The following is a 19,344-nucleotide window of genomic DNA, read 5'->3' as shown; positions in this document are numbered from 1 at the left end:
TAAAATCACGTGTACAAAAAGCACTTGCACTTAGTACAGACTTAAGGGTGCTGGACTTGGAGCCAGAACACCTCCAAGTTTGAATCTGGGCTCCACCACTTGCTTGTTTGGAACCCTTGGGTAAGTCTCCTGCCTGCCCTGAGGCTCAGTGTCTTCAGAAACAGAATGAGGAGATTCAGCTGGTGATCTCCAAGGTTCTTTCAAAGCCACTGCTGTGTGGCTTTGTGTGGAGGTTCAAAATATTTCCCAAGGCCTCTGAATTTGTCTTGGCCTCTGTGTTCTATTAACCACACTGATCATTTCTTGCCTTTCTGTCTAGATTTCTCAGATTCTTGTGTTCCCTTGGATCACAAATAGGCATCCCACAGCAAAAACACTTTGTACCTTCTTGATTTGAGCTCCTCAAGGCAGACTCACAAAAAAAGTAATAGAAAGGACAGGTGGGGTATATTACACTAATTGTAGGTGCCTGGGTGGATTTTCCTGACGCTGGCAAGCAGCCCTTCCTAGGAATGCTCCAGGAGGGTCTTTGGCAACCATGAGTACGTTAAAACTTGGGTAAAGTTATGTTCATGGCTCGAAATCTGGAAGGTATCTGATGCTTTAAATTGTTTTTTATTAAGGATTTTGACAATTAAAGTAGCTACAACATTTTAAAAAATTATACCTTTTCTCGATATTTCTTCAGAAATATGCCAACCAGCCAGTGTATAATTACTTACTAATTACCTTTCATATTTAGATTTGATTTTTAACGTTCTTAAGCAATTATAGGAAGTGTCTTCACCCAGTTTCAAAAAGGCTTCCTGAATTTTACTTTACTATTCTAATTTAGCTTTTTTTTTTTTTTTAACCTCAGGCAAAGTTTCAAATATTTCCAATTTCTCATACACTTAAACCTTGCATTTCAAGTTTCTGGGAAGACCAGCATTTTATGACCCAAAACTTAACTATATTAATTATGGAGAGAATTGAACTAATTAAAACTATGTCTGAAGATCATCTAACTTAACCATGGAACATCTTGTAGGAGAAAACAATCTCCAGATCTGTTTTCTAATATACACGTGGGAAAGAAACTACATCACACAGGAATCATGATTGATATTTATGGCCTTTGGAAACCTTGCATTTTGTGAGTTTAATCCCAGGAAAGATCTAAGGGCTTCAGCCATGGGAGTTCATCCAGAGAATCTGGGTGATGTACTAAGCAAACCAACAGTTATGTTGATGGCAAAGGCTCTGGGTAGACTTGGGCCATCTCTGAAGCCATGGTAAATAAAGAATGGATAGCAGGAGACCTCAAATACTAAAGTATTTCTAGTCTAATATCATAAAACAAAAAAAAAATTAAACTTACATAAATGGACTTTGTTTCGCAGCATGAAGGAAATGAGAACAAGGCCCAAATAAATTAAAAGATAAAAAAGACATTTGGAATGAATACTTTTTGTGATTTAGAGAGGGTTTGGTCATCAGTAGACAAAAATAGTCAACAGAGAGATTTAGTGAGTTGTTGATCCATCCATGCAACTGTCTTATATCGAGCAAATCAATCAAGAAACACAAAGGGTGAGTTGGATACAGTGTCTGCCAGTAAGGGGGTCTTAATTCAACTGGCTACATCGTCATGAAGATTAATATAAAGGCAAAGGAAACAAGAGATAACAGGTGCAAGAGATGGGAATGAATACTAATTCCCCTGGGAAGGACAGTGAGTGCCAGGGAAGAGGATTACCTGACAGGGGACATCAAGGCCTTCCAACCTCCTCGAAACCGAGTTCCACTGTTCCCCCTACCTGCTCCTCCTGGTATACTCCTAGTTTCTAGCAATATGCCTAACATTAGATGCTTAATAAATCGAATGAATGAATCAACAATACTTCGTCTCTCTAAGCCTCATTTCTTTCCTCTATAAAAATGGTAGCAATACACCCCCCATGGGTTCAGGGAGAAACCAAGGAGATCACATACATAAAGTGCTTGTACAGCACAGTGCCTGACATGTAAACTGCTCAATAAAGATCAGTTCTTATTATTAATATTAGGCATGATTACCTCTGTTTGTATAGGCGAGAAAAATCAGGCATAAAGAACCTAATAAATTTCTCCACAATCACACAGAGAGTAAGTTTAGACGTCAGACCTCAGACCTGTATTTGTCTGAGTCCAAAACTCAAGTTCTCCCTCCCTTCACATCCTGCTGCTGATTATAGTTTTTTGAGTTTGAGCCTCATCACCTTAAGACTGTAAGCCTCTTGAAGACAGGGACCATGACTGTCTTCATATCCCCATGGAGTCTAATTCAGGACCACATGACAGCCCTATTTAAAAATCTGATGGAACTTCTCTGGATCTCAAATATCTCAGATGTAAAAGAGAAGGAGCAAACTGCAAGATTTTAAATTCCCTTTTTAGTTTTACACTGTCTTCTGTGAAATCGCACAGTGAATTGAATAGCAGAGTTAATATCTGCTACAGCTAACCAAACAATGTTTGTTGAGAATTTACTATGGTAGGAAAAGACCTTCTCAAGCCCAAACTTATTTCCCTTAAAAAGGGGGGGGGGCAAAGATGTGCCACTTCCAGCTTGATGTCACTATCCATTCATTCAGTGTATACTCATTAAAGACCTGTTGCGTGCCAGTTTCTAAATCAGTTTTAATACCTACAAATACTTAGGGTCAGAAATCACTTCTTGGAACAATAATGAATGAAGGGGAAACCCATGTAGACTAAGGGATTCGTCATAATAACTCTGTCCATGAGTGAGATCAGGTCACTCTCCTAGATAACAGTCTTTAGATTTGGTCCATAGACTTTTGAATCTTTGTACCACATCTAAAAAGCATCTTTCTTCAGGCATAATTCACATACTAAAAAATTCACCCATTGATAATATACAGTTTAATGATTTTAATACATTCATAAAATTGTGAGACCATCACCAAAGTCTGTTTAGAACATTCTCTTTACCCCCAAAAGAAAGCTCACACTCATCAGCAGTCACTCCCTGTTACTCTAACCCCAGCCTTAGGCAACCACTAATTTACTTTCCGTCTCCATAGAATTGCCTATTCTGGACATTTCATATAAATGGAATAATAGAATATGTGGCCTTTTGTGACTGGCTTCTTTCATTTAGCACATTGTTTTGAATGTTCATTCATGTTATAGTGTGTGTCAGTACTTCATTCCTTTTTATAGTAGAATAATAGTCCATATAGATGGACCACATTTTATTTATCCATTCATCAGTTGATGGACATTTGGGTTGTTTCTGCTTTTTGGCTATTATGAATAGTGTTGCTATAAATAACTGAGTACAATTTTTTTGTGTGTGGACATATGCTTTTATTTCTCTTGGGTATATACCTGAGTGGGATTGCTTGTTCATATGGTAACTCTGTTTAACATTTTGAGGAACTGCCAGACTGTTTGCCAAAGCAGCTGCACTATTCTGCACAATGTTGCAAGACACACACACACACACACACACACACACCCCTATCTGGTGTAAATGTTGGAATAATTCTCATGGAATCCTTGCATAGGTAATAAGGTGATTCTCCAAAGTAAGAAGCAATAAATAAGGGGAAGCAGGGAATATTTTTTTTCTTAAGCTATGATTGCTGCAGAAAGCAGAGGCTCTGGCTTCTAGAGAGGTGGGCTTGAGTCTTGGTCATAGCTATATACGCAAAGGGATAGCCTAGTGACTAATAGAGAGTATTAAATATTTTTTGAACAAATTAATAGCTCCAAAAAAAAAATCACTGCACAGTAAAGGATAAACTTTGCCCAAAGAGAAGTGTGGCTTTTACCTTTAGCTCTTGGGAGGTAATCTCTAAACCCTTGTAATTTCCTTACCAATAAGGATTGTTTTGTTTGTCTGAGGGCTGTGGGTCATCCTAGAGAGTCTATGCGAACAAAGTGATTTATGGTGAGAGCTTTGGGCCACAGGATATCAACTCAACCTCTGGAGAGGCTGGAGACTAAGGTCAGCCATGCAGATGGTCAACAATGTCTATGTGATCAAACCTCTATAAGAACTCTGGACACCAAGACTTGGGTATGTCCCTGCTTGACAATACACCACGCATACTGTCACATACTGTTGCTAGGAGAAGCAAGCAGCGTCTACACAACTCTACTGGCATGAGGACAACTGGCAGGTCTATACGTGAACTCTTCTGAACCCTGCTCTATGCCCTTCTTCCCTTGGCTGATTTTGATCAGTATCTTTTTGCTGTAACAAACTGTAACTGTGAGTACAACAGATTTCAGTGAGTTCTGTGGGTCCTTCTAGTAGATTAATTATCAAACCTGAGAGTAGTCTTGGAAATCCCAAACTTGAAGCTGGTATGAAAAGTGAGCATAGTCTTGGGGAATCTCAAATGTTGTAGTCACTAACAATACTGAAACACTCTTAAAGACAATTAGGTAAAATTGAGCACATTCAGTATTTTTGCCAAAAAGTGGCCCAAAGAATCATCTGTGAAACAAGCCATCATGGGATGAATCAAGAAAGTTGCCAGATCCTGATAGAGCTTTCACTTATTGGAACACAGAATTCCAGGTCATGGAGTTCCCCACCTGAGCTATATGCAGGCAGATCCCAATTAACAAAGAGGTGTGCTTACTGATACTATGCTTCATTGTTAAAAAATATCTTTTCCCAGAGACAGATGACATATAATAGAGATAATGGGATTTGAATTGTAGCTTCGCCTTCTTCTAGTTGTATGAACTTCTATGAGCCTCAATCCCCTCAGTTATCAAATGGAAATGATAAAGATATCCCAAAGAATTGGCACAAGAAGTACGTGGTGACACGCACGGTGTACTCGGCATACTGTCTAGCACCAGAAAGGATAGAATCTGAAATGTGTTTCTATGTTAGATTCACTCCCTCTTCAACTACTTCACCGAATCTCTTTGGGAAAATAAAATCACTCCCATCTTTCCCAATCCACGCTTCATTTCAATGGAAAAATTAAATGAATGTAACTTTCAAAAAAGTTTTCCTATGAAAGCTATAGGAAGAAAGGTTTCCCACCTCACAAACTGAATATCAAGATGGAAAAAATATTCCCATTTAACAAAAATGTTTTTTGTGAGTAGGCATAATACATAAACTTAAAAAAGGGCCCAACTGGGATGGCAGGAAGGAAATATCATGAGATGAATGAGGACCTATGGAATGTCACTTTTTATCTCTCTTGGCTCTTCAAAGAGAAGATACCTCAAGGAACTTCAAAATGCTGCACACTAGTTTGGCTTTAGTTTTTCCTGAAAGAGACATTTAGGTTGACTTGTCATCCAACTGGTACGTGGCCATAGACAAGGTTAACCTGGCAAATTTTTAATCATGAATAAATAGGCCTGTGACTATACAAGCTTAATGGAAACATACCTTTCAATTAAGAAGACAGAGTTAAGAGGGAGGGAGAAAGGGTGCAATGAGTGAATATCAGATGGAATCCTCTTCTCATTGCTTGTCCCTGCCCCAAACCAACGCCTGACTCTTTTCCTGTATTTCAATGAATGATAGTACCACACATTGCTTGTACTAGAAAACCAGGCATCATCTTCAGCTCTCAATTTTTCTCTCCTGATGCATTTAACCAATCACCAAGCCCATGAATTCTATCTCTAATTTGTATTCAAATCTCTCCTTCTCGTCCCACTACCAAATTTTGCCCTCTTCCAATCTATTACTCTCACTGAAAATAGAGTATTCTTTCTGAAATACACATCTTACCTTATCTTCCAACTGCTTGAATTATTCCAAAGGCACCCTTTTGCCCTCAATATTACAAGTCCCCAGTCTTCTTACTAAACTTTACACATCTCCTCATAACATAAGCCCTTTATCCCTTCACTCTCCTTCTTCAGTTCTAGGCACTGGTTAGAGCATTTTCAGTTCTCTTCCGCTGAGCATTCTTGGTCCCATGTCTTGGTTAAATATTCTGCCTATTTACACAGCCTAAATTTCCCCCATTGTTGCTCTTACATACTATTAAAAATATATGTATGTACACGTACGTATGTGTGTGTATAGGTATATGTGTATATGTTTGCACTACCTATAAATAAACAGGGATGCATTCTATTGTGGGTTGAATTGTGTCTCCCAAAAAGATATGTTGAAATTCCTTCACTGCTCCCTCCCCTCATTACCTGTGAATGTGATCTTATGTAGAAAGAGCCTCTTAGTAGAAATAACCAAGTTAAGATGAGGTCATACTCAATTAGAATGGGCCCTGATCCCATATCACTGGTGTTCTCAGAAGAAGAGAAACCAGAGACACCAGGAGAAGGCCATGTAAAGACAAAGAGTTACGCAGAGAGGGAAGATGGCCCCATGAAGATGAAAGCAGAGACTGATGGCCACTATTAGAAGCTAGGAAAGGCAATAAAGTTCTACCCAGAGTCTCAGAGGAAGAATGGCTCTGGAGACACAAAGAGTTTGGATTTCTAGCTTCCAGAACTGTGGTAGAACACGTTTCTGTTGTTTTAAGTCACCCAGTAAAGAAACCCACTGTATAAGAAATGTGGGCTTCAATGAGAGACTATGGACTCTGAGAAACAAACTGAGGGCCCCAGAGGGGAGGGGGGGTGGGGGAATGGGATGGACCGGTGCTGGGTAGTAAGGAGGGCACGTATTGCATGGTGCACTGGGTGTTATACGCAACTAATGAACCATCGAACTTTACATCAGAAACCAGGGATGTACTGTATGGTGACTAACATAGTAAAAAAAATTAAAAAAAAAAAAAGGAATTTGGGCTTCAGTCTGATGCAAAAGAGTAAAATTGAAATGATTTGAGCAGATAAGAAATGAAGCCAGATCCATATTTTACAAGGAGCACCCTTTTACAGTGAGGAGAATATAGTCTAGTGACTCGAGTGTACTTTTTTGTATTTAGTGAGGGGCATGCTGTATAGTGATGATAGTATAATTTTCTATATATTTGTCATATCTCTCCTCAGAGTGTAAATTCAGAGACTGTTCTTTCCTCTCCATTCATCTATCTTCAGTATCAAGCATACACACTGGTAATTCCTAAGTAAATATTTGTTAAATGAATAATTTTTTTAAATAACTGAATTTTTCACAGTAACCCTACAAAGGTATGACTCCTGAGCGAAGAGATCTCACTTAACTTTGTATCTTCAGTACCCCACACGTAGCAGTTTCTTGAGAGAAGAAATAAACGACGTTCAGAAACTAAGGAACTTGCTAAAATTTAACGTAAGCTAGTAAATGAGCTCATTTTATCTTTACCGTATCCTGCAAAGGGGGGAGAAAGAAAGAATACGCATTACATCTTTAAAGCAACACCATGCTTCCACATAGAAGTGGATTACAAAACACAGAAGGAGAACGGCTAACTCCTTGTTCCTGACATCACCAGCTTTAGAATAACTGGTAGACATTTGATACCAGTGACTTAGGTCACAGACAGAAATGGAGAAATAATCATTCCACTTAATTCATTTCTAACTACTCGCCACAGGAGTTATTAAAAATGGAAAGAACTTCTTTGTTAGAAGCACGGTTCATTGTAACGTTGCCATAATATAAATGTCAAAACTCCATGATCCAATTTACAGCATATTTTTTAATTGTATTATTCATGTTAAAATTATATTCTATAAGGCATTACTTAAAAGAAGGTCTTCCTTTTTGAAATGGTTTATTTTCTAAAAAGCCATAAGCAATATTATAAATGCATAGATTCATTACAAAAGAGCTGGTTTATAGTGACACTTTGTCTTTTTGATATACATATATTAGATATTAACTAATGAATTTCATTAATTATAGATTAAAGCACACATTTCTGAATTTGACTTCAAAATAACCTCAAAATTATTTTTAACAGCAGCACATGTTCTATCTGTAAATTTATGCTACTCTCTTTTATATATTTAAAACAGAAACCAGCTTTGTGCTTTATAGCAAATATAAATGGGGTAATTTGGATAATGAAAATAAATGAATAACAGCAGTACTAATAGAGCTGATCCTATTTGTGATGGCTCATTAACTCTGGACAGGATGCAATTCACTACCCTCGATCAGGAGTTGATAATGGTACAATGTGGAGCTATTAGTAAAAGAAGGTTGCAATAGGAAATTAACAGAAGGTCTGTTCATTCATTGGGAAGTCAGTATCCCCTTCCGTACGTATAACTGCATTAAACCATGCACTCGAAAAGAGAAAAAGTCAATGGCAAGAAGTGATTAGGGTACTACTACCACTACTGCTACTACAGGCTAGTATTTATCAAGCTTATAGTAAGCACTTTCAACATTTGATTACTTAATCCTCATAGCAATCCTATCAGGTAGTTACAAATCTTAGCCTCATTTGCAGATGGGGAAGCTGAGGCTAGGAACTTGCTCCAAGTCCCGTACCAAGGAGTGGTGGAACCTAAATTCGAACCGGGCAGCTGGACTCCAGACCCTGTGCTCTGAACTATTCACAGGATGACGAATGCTTCCCCCCCACCCCCCGCCCCAGCTCTGCCTTATCTCCAACTTCTTCTGATCTTGAATGACAACAAGAAAATAAAATCCCAGTATTTCTCAGTTTGAGAGGCAAGGTCAGGGCGAGACACCAACACAGTGACCTGCCAGGAACAATGATCAAATTCTAGGGTGGGAGGGAAAGGGAGTAGTGTGGTTTGAAAATATAATTTCACCAAACCTGTTGTTTTCATGTATAAATGACAGCTTTAACGCTGAACAAAATCTGGGCCCATGGGATATGCTGATGAAATTACACAGGGAGCATAGTCAAAAATGTTGATAAACATTGACATTCTCTGACCTCTAGCCTGCCATTAACGAGCTCTAAGATCCTGGGAAAATCATACCTAGTAGCAATGTTCTCTGGGCCAGACTAGATCTCAAAGACAGTGTTTTCCAAATGCTAGTTTGTGAAGCCCTGTAACAATTTTTGTGCTCTGGAGGCACAGGGTAGTAACTTTCCCCTAAGGCAAAGTATATTTGAATTATTGTCCTTGATTCTGAAATCAGGTTATTATGTCCTTGTTATTAACATTTCGGTTATGAAATGATGGTAAAGTACACGATGAAAGTTCTCATTTTCCTTTTTAATGTGCTTAGCAGAATCAGAAGTTGCTTACTTTATCTCCTTCCAGAAACTTTTTTGAATTGTTACAGGGTTATGATGTCTCACACAGGGAACCACAACTTTTACCTATTTTGCAAGTTAAAATGTTTGAGGTTCTCTGCATTTCCATAGCACTTTACAGTTATGCATTTTCACACGAATTATCTCACTTGGTGTTCGATAGTCTGCGAGACAATCTTATTTCCCACAGATTGAAAAACAGAATTCAGGAAGGCTGATCAAGATTATGAAAGAAGAGCCAGATTCTAAGCCATGTCCTTTGACTTTAAATCCTGTCTGCTTTTCAACCCATAAGTGCTTCATAAATCTGGTCAAACAACAGGATCATAAGGAGAGCATTCTATAGAGAACTAATAAATCTGAGTTTCTGGGGGATGGGGACTAAGAGTTGTATCTTTTAAGAGCTCTCCAAGTGATTCTGGTATGCAGCCTAGTTTGGGAGCCATTCCTGAACATCGGATAGTTTCCGTCTCTATCCACTCAGCCTCACCAGGGGAGTAAGAGCTTTGGAGTCAGCTAAAGCTCGGTATCGCTGGGCTGGTGCCGTAACTGAGCCTCAGTTCTTCAGCTGTGAAATGAAGATAATGCTCCCTAATGTGGAGAGTTGTAAATACAGTTGACCCTGGAACAATTCAAGGTTTAGAGGTGCCCACCTCCCTGTGCAGTTGAAAATCCACGTATGACTTTTGACTCTCCAAAAACTTAACTACTTATAGCCTACTGTTGACTAGAAGCCTTACCGATAACATAAACAGTTGATTAATCAATATTTCATGTGTTATATGTATTACGGACCGTATTCTTGAAATAAAGTAAGCTAGAGAAAAGAAAAGGTTAAGGAAATCATAAGGAAAATACACTTTCAGTACTGTACTGCATTTATCAATACAGTAAGTTTATGTCACCTGTTTACAACGTAAAACGTCTCCATCAATATTGCCTTCCTGATACAAAACACTGTAGGTGACATAACTAACACTCAACAACTAAAATGCAGAGAGATTGTGCAATCTGTGTTTGTGTGGGAGTTTGGATAAGTTTTAGCTTTTTGTAATAGATTTGTGCGTGTCTCCAGTTAGTAACTGATGAAGTGGACTGCATCTGCACAGATTTCATGTGTTCATGATGTAACTAACGTCTTCATTTTTTTGATATTTCTAGGCTACCTGGTTCATCTGCGAGTTTTTTCAAATTGTTGCAAATCTCCAAATTTTTTTCTAATGTATTTATTGAAAAAAATCCATGTATAAATGGACCCACAAAGTTTGCACCCATGGTGTTCAAGTGTCCATTGTATTAGAAAAAATAGACCCAAAATGCCTAGATAGGGTAGCCACTCAAGAATGGAAGCTACTTTATGATTAATATTACTACTACTACTGGAGTGAGTATACTGCCTAATATGATGCTCTGCTATTACTAAGAATAAGACATTATTATAAATGGTGATGATTCTAGAATTTTCCTGAAGCAACCCAAACAAATACAGACAACCCACTCAATCATGACCTTGGGACAGTTTCCAGTCTCAGTTTCCTTCTCTATGGATTGCTAAGGTATCTCCTGGCTCGAAAGGGTTAAGACTCCACAGTTGTATTTAATAGTTTAATAGTTGTATTTAATAGTTTAATCGTTGTATTTAATAGTTTAATAGTCAGAGGCCCAGTTTGAGGAAGTGGTTCTTACTTGAGCATTAAACAGGTATAACTGAAATAATTAGTACTTATGACAAGTCTCTGTAGTTATGCTGTCATTTTCTATCAAAGCAAGGCTATGTCAAAGCTAGATATTTGCTTCTTTATAATTTATATCTGTCAAGCATCAAAAATATTTGAAACAGCTTGCCAAAAAGGTTATAATAAGGCAGAAAGAAAGCCAGAGAAAGAGCTAAGAATCCCCAACAAATGTGGTAGAAATGAAGGAAATGAAGGAAAATAGAGCAGAGAAGATGATTTTTTTTTTTCAGGAAACTAGGAGAAGATGTTCAAGTGAAAAACTACACATTTAAGTCAGCATCGAGCCTTTTGACAGTTTTAGAAATTACGAAAACGTGGCTTTTTCTTAATGTTTCTTGCCAAAGGCTGAAAATACGAATATATAGATACAAGCTAAATAAAGGAATTTTTTCTAAGTAGAATAGAATTTACGTGTTTACACTCTTGGAGGTAGTAGTGGGTGCTTTTCTTATAGTGAGTCACTTTACTCTTGTCCTTCTAAAAATGCATACTACACTGCATTTAAATATTCCACCTTTATTCCTCTATCATCTTGCTATCGTCTGTCCCTTCCCTCTTTTTTTATAAAACTGAAGTAGGCTTTAATCAAGAAAATACAGGCTATTATGGTAATGGTAGCAAGGATCCAAATTTATATCCATTACAAATTCATATTAAGTCGTAGTTTTTGATCCCCGAGCATGATTAATTTGATTTATTGCTTTCTACCCTCTGCTCTAGTTTTAATCAAAAAGAAAACTCCTTCCTGGTTTCAGGCTTAGTTTTCTTACAATTTCCTTGCTGTCACTGCCCTGACCCAGCCTCATGCTTCGCCTCACGTAGGCTGCTCTAAGAGCCCCCTTTCAGCTGGATTCCTTGGCTTTAGGGCCTTGCACTTCCAAGTCCGACAACTGCAGCTATATTAATCTTTCTAAGGCAGAGCTATGATTATGTCTTTTCTCCACCAAAACACTCTCTTGGCCACCCACTGTTCACCAGAGTCCTGTCCGTCTGCTGTTCAAGCATCCATGATTTTCTCCCAAACTACCTCTCTGTCTTCTTGCTATAGACCTGGGTGGGGGTGGGGGGTGCGCTGCTCTCCAGCCAAACTGCATGGCAGTGCCTAAATGCAATCCGAGTTATTTCATCTCCTTTACCATGTTATTGCCCCTTTCAGATACTCTTTTCAGATACTCTATAATTTACATTTCCCACCCTCCCCCAAATCTAAAAAGTCAAACTCATAGGAATTGAAGTGAGGGAGGCATGCTTATACTTGTAACCGAACATGCAGCACTATTACTCCGTATCGACTATATATAAAATTCATACTTTCACTGCTGAGATAGGATTCCCTTTCAGTTGCCAACATATATGAGGCCAGCTGGCAGGATTAGGCTAGGGAAGAAAGAGGCCACGTTGAACTCCCATGCCACAGAAATAAACGAAACCTAATTTGCTGACCCGTCTTGTTTATTTTGGTCCATTCATCAGTGTAATACAGTACAAACAGCTGTGGACTAGAGATCAGGAGACCGGGAATTTTGATCAATCATATAACTTTCAGAAAATCATGTAATTATTCTGTTTTTTTTTTTCATTTACAAAATGGAAATCTGTCTGGCTTTACTCCAATAGGAAACACACATAAGGGATTATTATTATTTTATTGGCCATTCCCTAGAATATAGCCTTTTTTTCTATATGCATTCACTTTACAATTCTCTGTTATTCCCAAAGCTTTTATAGATTTCATAATTCCATTTCAACACCAGTGAAAATCCCAGAGAAGGAAGCAAGTCCCAAATATCACAAGCAATATTCAAATATATGGCTCTCTAGGATACGGCGTAGATAATCTCTTAGGCTTTTCCTATTTCTAAAATAGTAAGATTCTATATTCAAGTTTGTATCCGAAATTCACATAGCTCTTGTATATAAAGTAATCTGCAGACACGGATAAATCATCTCCAACCTCCATACCTGAGAAGTGCTTGGACATGCCGCAATTTCCCTGTCTCGTGAGTTTAGATTTTATGAAGGTTTAGCATGTCTCTCTCCCCTCTCATATACAGAAAATCACGTGGGACACCCCGCATTTCTTGTAGCAATTCACATTACAGTTACTCCTTTTATATATTAATATAGGTTTAGGTTTTAAACAAACATGTGAATTGGAAATGACAAATTACTGAAACATATTTTATGCTTATTCTTATATTGCTAGCTGAGATATTAGAGATTCTGAAGAGAGAAAAATTTCAACCAATATTGTCTTGGGAGAAGCAAAGCTTCTCAAAATATCTACTTAGTGAAATATAAAAGTATATGGTCAAGTATAGCACACAGCCACTGCGTGCTCAAAAACTAGGCTGGCCATCCTAATCCAGAGTTGATTTTCATATAAAGATGGCACATACATCCCAAACATACTAACTACTAACTTCCTCTCTTACTAACTCCCTGCCCAATTGATAAATTGACACCAGAAATCAAACCTCTTTATTACCCCTATTTTAAAGACTTGCTTGGATGAATCTGACTGAGCTCACACTGCCATGCCTTCAGTAGTTTGCCTGAACTTTCAACAATATTACAGTTATAATAATGAAGAAATAAATTTCCCCAGAGTTTACTTGGAAACTTTAGAGTTAATCTCACCCAAGTAACTCTGAAGATCTAAGTAAATGACAATTGATGCCTCCAATGCACACAGAAGCACAGACACACATGTACATACAAATACATTTCAGGGAAAACCAAGGTAGAGGTAATTTCAGAGTCTAATACAAAAGGGACACACATATTCAAGAGCTTTTAGCCTTTCACACTCAGCTGAGACTCAAAGAATAAAAACAATTCCAGCCCTCTTCTCCTTAACACAAACTACAACATTTGTAGTTTCAATTGAAATTAAACTTCAATTTTCAAATCTGTCATCCTCCATAAATTCTAGAAAAAGTAACACTGAATGATTGAGATAGGAGTATACAAAAGCTATTTACACAGAGACACTAAAACCCTCTGGATAAATAGAATGGAAAGAAGCCAGCACTTACTTGGCACAATCCACTGATGCACATATCCAAAGATTCTGTGTAGCAACGGGTCCCATCTAAGACTTTAGGTGCTAGTTCAACAACCAGGGTGGTTCCTTTGGCTTGGCATTTGAGTGAACATGGGTTGTCGGGGTCATTAGACACAGGAAGCCATTCATAAAACTGGCCATGGTGCTTGACATCGTTGTGAGCAGAGCATTGCTGAGCCCGGAAATCGCCTGCCTCTGGCGGGCAGTCCTGGAGAAGAAAGGTGGGAGGAACACACAGGTGAAAAGGGCAGCCCAAACAGAAAACTCAAGCAGCTATGGGGTCAGTCAGAGTCTTAGAAAACAACACAAATGTCCTGGTTGTTACAGATGGGCATTCCCATATCATCGGAGAGGTCATATGATTCTTTGGCCTTGAAAAATGTGAAGCTTTGAGAAAAATAATCACCTGGAAATACATTTTTGGATTAAAGTTAGATGGAATAGTGATCAGCTTGAGATCGATCTGATTGATATTCATTGGGAAAGTCGTCACCCTGAAATCTGTTTTCTGAAAGATGTTGACTGGTCCATGGATCCCCCACAATGAAATGCCATTTCGATTTCCTTGTAACTTAAGCAGAACTTACTGAAGTCAGAGGGTTAGTCGAAAAACATGCCTGTTGCTTTCAGTTCTGATAATGAAAGCTATGACAATACTGTAGCAGCTCGCAGCACAAATTTGGGATAATTTCATTCAAACATTTTTTGTGGAGTTGTTGGTGAGTTTTTCTACAACTTAGGCTGCACAGTATCTAGAATTAAATATGGGTAACAAAAAAGAGAAAAGAGCATTTATATCTGAATTTCTTTAGCTTAAGGCAACACAGCAGAGTGGAAAGGTTTGGACTTCTCGGATGGGAGCAAGGCTATGATACAGTGAGTCTCTCTGAGACTAGGTTTTCTTTTGTTTAAACAGAGGCAATACTACTACTCAGATCTCAAGGTCACTGTAAGAATTTCACGGGCTTATGTCAGCCAAATACTGGCACAAGGACGACAGTACATGGTAGCTATTACTATGATTATTCAATGAAGCCACTGAAGAGAAAAAGCTGGAGAGAGATCCTCTGAATTTGAATTTTAAATCACATTGGCAGAGACCAGTGGAAAATAAGAATGCTTTAAACCTATATCTTATAAAGGTCACTTTAAAATTAAAACTATAACTCAGGATTGCTATTATCTAAAACACGATACATTTGAGTGAAAACAAATGATATTCAACTTTAAAAAGGCAAGAATCACCTATCCCTCGGAAGGGCTTTTGGATATATTTATTTCATTCTCCACATGTTCAGATTAGGATTTAGTATGGAAGATTATAGAAGATCCATTTGTTGGGGTGCCTGGGTGGCTACATTAAGCATCTGCCTTCAGCTCAGGTCATGATCTCGGGCTCCCTGCTCAGTGGGGAGTCTGCTTCTCCCTCCCCTCTGTCCTTCCCCCCTGCTCGTGCTTTTTCTCTCTTTCTCTCTCTCAGATAAATATAAAATCTTTTTTAAAAAAGAATATCCATTTGTTGAAAGGCTTTTACTATAATTTTTAAAAATCTCAAATAGGGCTTTGCACGTGGCCTTTAGCAGGTCTCGGTTACCACATCATCATTTTGGAGGGTTCTTCTCATACAAGGTTTCATTCTCTGAAAATCTCTTTATGTTTAGAGAAGCATTGTGAGAACAGCGTTACTCTATTTCATAAAAGGGAATTCCTGACTCTTTTTTCAAACTTTCGTGATACTGGTAAGCAGCATATAAGGTTTTAATATTTGGAGCAGCACAAATTCTTTCTAGGCAAGATGGTGGATAAACACTTAAACACTTATTTAAGATGAACATAAAATAGCTTAAAATGCAATATAAAATCTCAAAGGTATTTTACGGATAGTATTATATATGTTTTTGGAGTGAATAAAACGTAGTATTAAAGGAAAAATACTTTCTATAATATAGGTATAGACACATAGGTACCCAATGAAGCTTAAGCGATTTCAAATATTGTCTGAAGAAAGTATAATTAAAATTCATTACTTATTAATATTGTAAATGATAGGCTACAATTTAAAAATTTTTAAAGTTTTATCAATTAATCAATAAGCATGTTATACTTTGTCTCTTGTGATATTTAGTTGTTCATCATGAGAAATAAAACAAAAACCATACCCTACAAAACTATGCTATGAATCACACAACAGGTAAGTTGTACAATGGTAACACAAATTGTCTGAACTTAAATGTTTTAATGCTAGCTCCTTTCCGACCATGTGTTCCAAAATAAAAGCAAAAGCAGATTTAAACAGTCACTCTTGATGGGCTCCCGTTAAAAACAAGACCACAACTTGTTTATGGATCCTACCAGTCTCTGCTTAGACCTCACTCACTAGCATCTGTCCTGAGATAACCCTATGACTGAACATTGCCCCTCAATCTACACATCCTTTTCCTAAGCTTCCCCCACTTGAGACACAACAGAGAGTGTTAATAAAACCTGCTGTCTATGATCAACAAGTTTCCCTGGTGGCCACTGCATGTGAGCTCCCATAGCAGAACTGATAGTTTAGTTAATAATGTTTATTTTATTTTATATTTTATTTTATTTTTGAGAGAGAGAGAGACAGCACGAGTGTGGGGGGCAGAGGGAGAGGGAGAAAGAATCTCAAGCAGACTCCCCGCTGAGTGAGGAACCCGAGAGGGGACTTGATCTCATGACCCTGAGATCATGACCTGAGCTGAATTCAAGAGCTGGCATCTCAATGACTGAGCCACCCAGGTGCCCCTTATTAATGATGTTTAAATTAAGTGTTTTCAGTTGCGTAATATCGGCCAACCCAAGAATCACTTGATTTCTCAGTAGTACAAAAGAAATATTGAAGTGGTCTCAAGAAAGCAGATCATTGGGGAAATTATTTAGAATGGTCACAAATCCCTCTCATAATTAACTTTTACCTCCTTTTTCTAGAAAGGAAAGTGAATCAGCTGTAAGAGAATTACAGGGTCAGGCTGAATCACCTCTACATTAAAGTTATGAGGGCAATATATAATTAAGAGACCTCTTAGTATGAACCAGAGATAATTTTCTGCATTTATCCAATTCTGAGAAGAGTGTCAGTTACGTTTTTAAATTGATGTTACATCATCTTAGTACAGACATAAAACTGCAGAGTCTCTTAGAGTCCCTTCTATTCAACCACATGTGTTGAGTCTTCCCATCTTTACTAAAATAAATTAGACTCAAAGGCATTCAAAGGTAAAATAAGTAAAAAGTTAAAATATTAGCACTTTGAGGTTTTCTTTTCTGTGATGAAAACAGTCACAGAGAATGGAGGAGCAGACTGATGGTCCTGTTCTCAACTCACTTGTACCTAATCGCTGCAAGTGTATCGGTTACAGGTTTCACGAACTTTCACAACTGGAGAAATGTCTCTAAGAATAATAATGCTTGGGAATACCTTTACTCACTTTTATCATTCCTGTCTTTTCTTCCATCCATATTTTTGTAGGAGTGGGAAAATACATTTTGCTAAATTGAGAATGTACTTAAAACCTGGAGTTGAGAGTTGGAAACTGAACTTGAACCTTTTTAATGTTTTAGTTTATTTGTACTTGGCAAAATGCAACTTCCTGTTTTAAGAAAAAGGACTTAAGAGGACTTATAAAACAGGTTCAGAAAGCTTCTTGGACATCAAATAGCTCTTACAAAATAACATTTTGATGATTTAAGTGTAAATGAATCAGAAACATATGAATCAAATTTCCCTTGAAATACACATGTTTAAAAATTAAGGGAAGAAGGATTTGGCAAAAGCTTCTTTGTGGAACCCAAAACATCTCAAGCAGAGTTCAAGACCCTTATTGAACCCCTGATACATCTGGGATCACCCAGCTGCAGGAGTGGAAACTCAAGCAAAGTCATCGGAGCTTCTTGTCCCACCAGTACGATATTAATAATTGCAACAGAAGAGCTCTCGTTTGTATAGAGATTCACCATGTACAAAGTTTAGTTTTTAATTATAATTTGGTTCATGAGACCAGTATCCTCCTAGAAATCAGATTTAGAAACTGATGACCTAATAGCTTTGAAAAATATTTAATGTCTTATCCTGGGCATCACCTTTGACATATTAGCTTCTGGAGAGATGCTTTATGATACCATATGTCATCAGTTTCCCTTAGGTTATACTGAATGTAGAATGTACTGGATATATATATAACGTGATTTTGGTTCTCATAAAATCTTAGTAGTAGGAATCATGAGTTTTCAGTGGGGATAATTAAAACAAATGAATTATTTATGTATTTATGCACTGAACCCGGCTCACAGGTAGTAATGATGAAAACAATTAAGATTATTGGAAAGTCTAGTGGCTATTTGAACTAAACACATCCCTCACCAAGAATGTGGCAAAAAACATGGTGTGGGAGGGATGCACTGGATTAAAGGTCCCCCACTTCCAGCCTCTCTTATGTCTCTAGAAACACCATCAAGTAGAAATGAAGAAAGAAAGAGCAATCTAACAATTTCCCTGGCCTTCTATTTCCAACTAACTGTAATATGCCTGTGAATTGACAACTCTCTGTCAAGTTACTGACTTAGGATTTCCTCACTCTACAAAAAAATATATTTTATTTAAAATAGTTAGATGATGCCATGAATTACTGTATTTAGCTATTAATACAGCATAATAGCTTTTCTCTCCAATTTTTAAGCAATTTCCGAATGGCAACAGAATTTTCTTCTTTAAAAGCACAGAAATAAAATCTGACCTTTTATTTGCTCCTATTATAATTCATAAAGTCCGTGGAGTTCTGCCATATATGAATCCAATTCAAAACACTTTCTGGTTAATCAGCTAGCCAGTGGGAAAGATAAGATGGATCCCAGATGTCCCCTGATGATGATAGGTGGATCAGATTACATTGTGGGATAAAAGAGAGTTAGCCTTTCCAGAGTTTACTCACTGGGTGAAATGTAAAAGATGATATCTCAGCAGCTAAGGTGGGAGCATCTGAAAGGCCTTTAAAATGGTTTTGAAAAAATACACAGAAAATAGATTCAGGGTCAGCAGAAGCATGACTTTTTCCTTATTTCCTTTCTTTTTAAAGAAGACATTTTCTTGCCAAAGGGACAGCTCTCTGCTTTATCTCTGTCATTCAGTGGTTGGCCTTTTCTGCTAATTTTTGCTGTTTCACTTAACATATTCTATGAGTGCCATATTCTGACTCTATGGTTTTATTTACAGAGTCACTAATACCTGAAATATCAAGAAAACAGCAGAAAGTGTATTTAGGTGGCCGCATGAGCTGTAGTAATGGAAGAAATCTATGCTTCCCACTCTACTTCCCTATCTTGCAACTGTTCTTCTGAATTTTTTATCTCC

At 37.7% G+C, this 19,344-nt stretch overlaps 1 protein-coding gene across 5 annotated transcripts in view; it reads right to left on the bottom strand.

The window, feature by feature from the left end:
- ADAMTSL1 (ADAMTS like 1) overlaps positions 1 to 19,344 on the bottom strand; it is an 861,688-nt gene that overhangs the window by 269,236 nt on the left and 573,108 nt on the right. For all 5 annotated transcript variants that reach the window (XM_019801253.2, XM_034663958.1, XM_034663959.1 and 2 more), the window contains exon 5: positions 13,942 to 14,178. In XM_019801253.2, coding sequence (XP_019656812.2) covers positions 13,942 to 14,178 — 237 coding nt within the window. The remainder of the gene's footprint in view (positions 1 to 13,941; positions 14,179 to 19,344) is intronic.

Source organism: Ailuropoda melanoleuca, chromosome 7 (assembly GCF_002007445.2).
Source record: "Ailuropoda melanoleuca isolate Jingjing chromosome 7, ASM200744v2, whole genome shotgun sequence".
NCBI lineage: Eukaryota > Metazoa > Chordata > Mammalia > Carnivora > Ursidae > Ailuropoda > Ailuropoda melanoleuca.
This window is presented reverse-complemented; position numbering and strand designations above follow the sequence as displayed.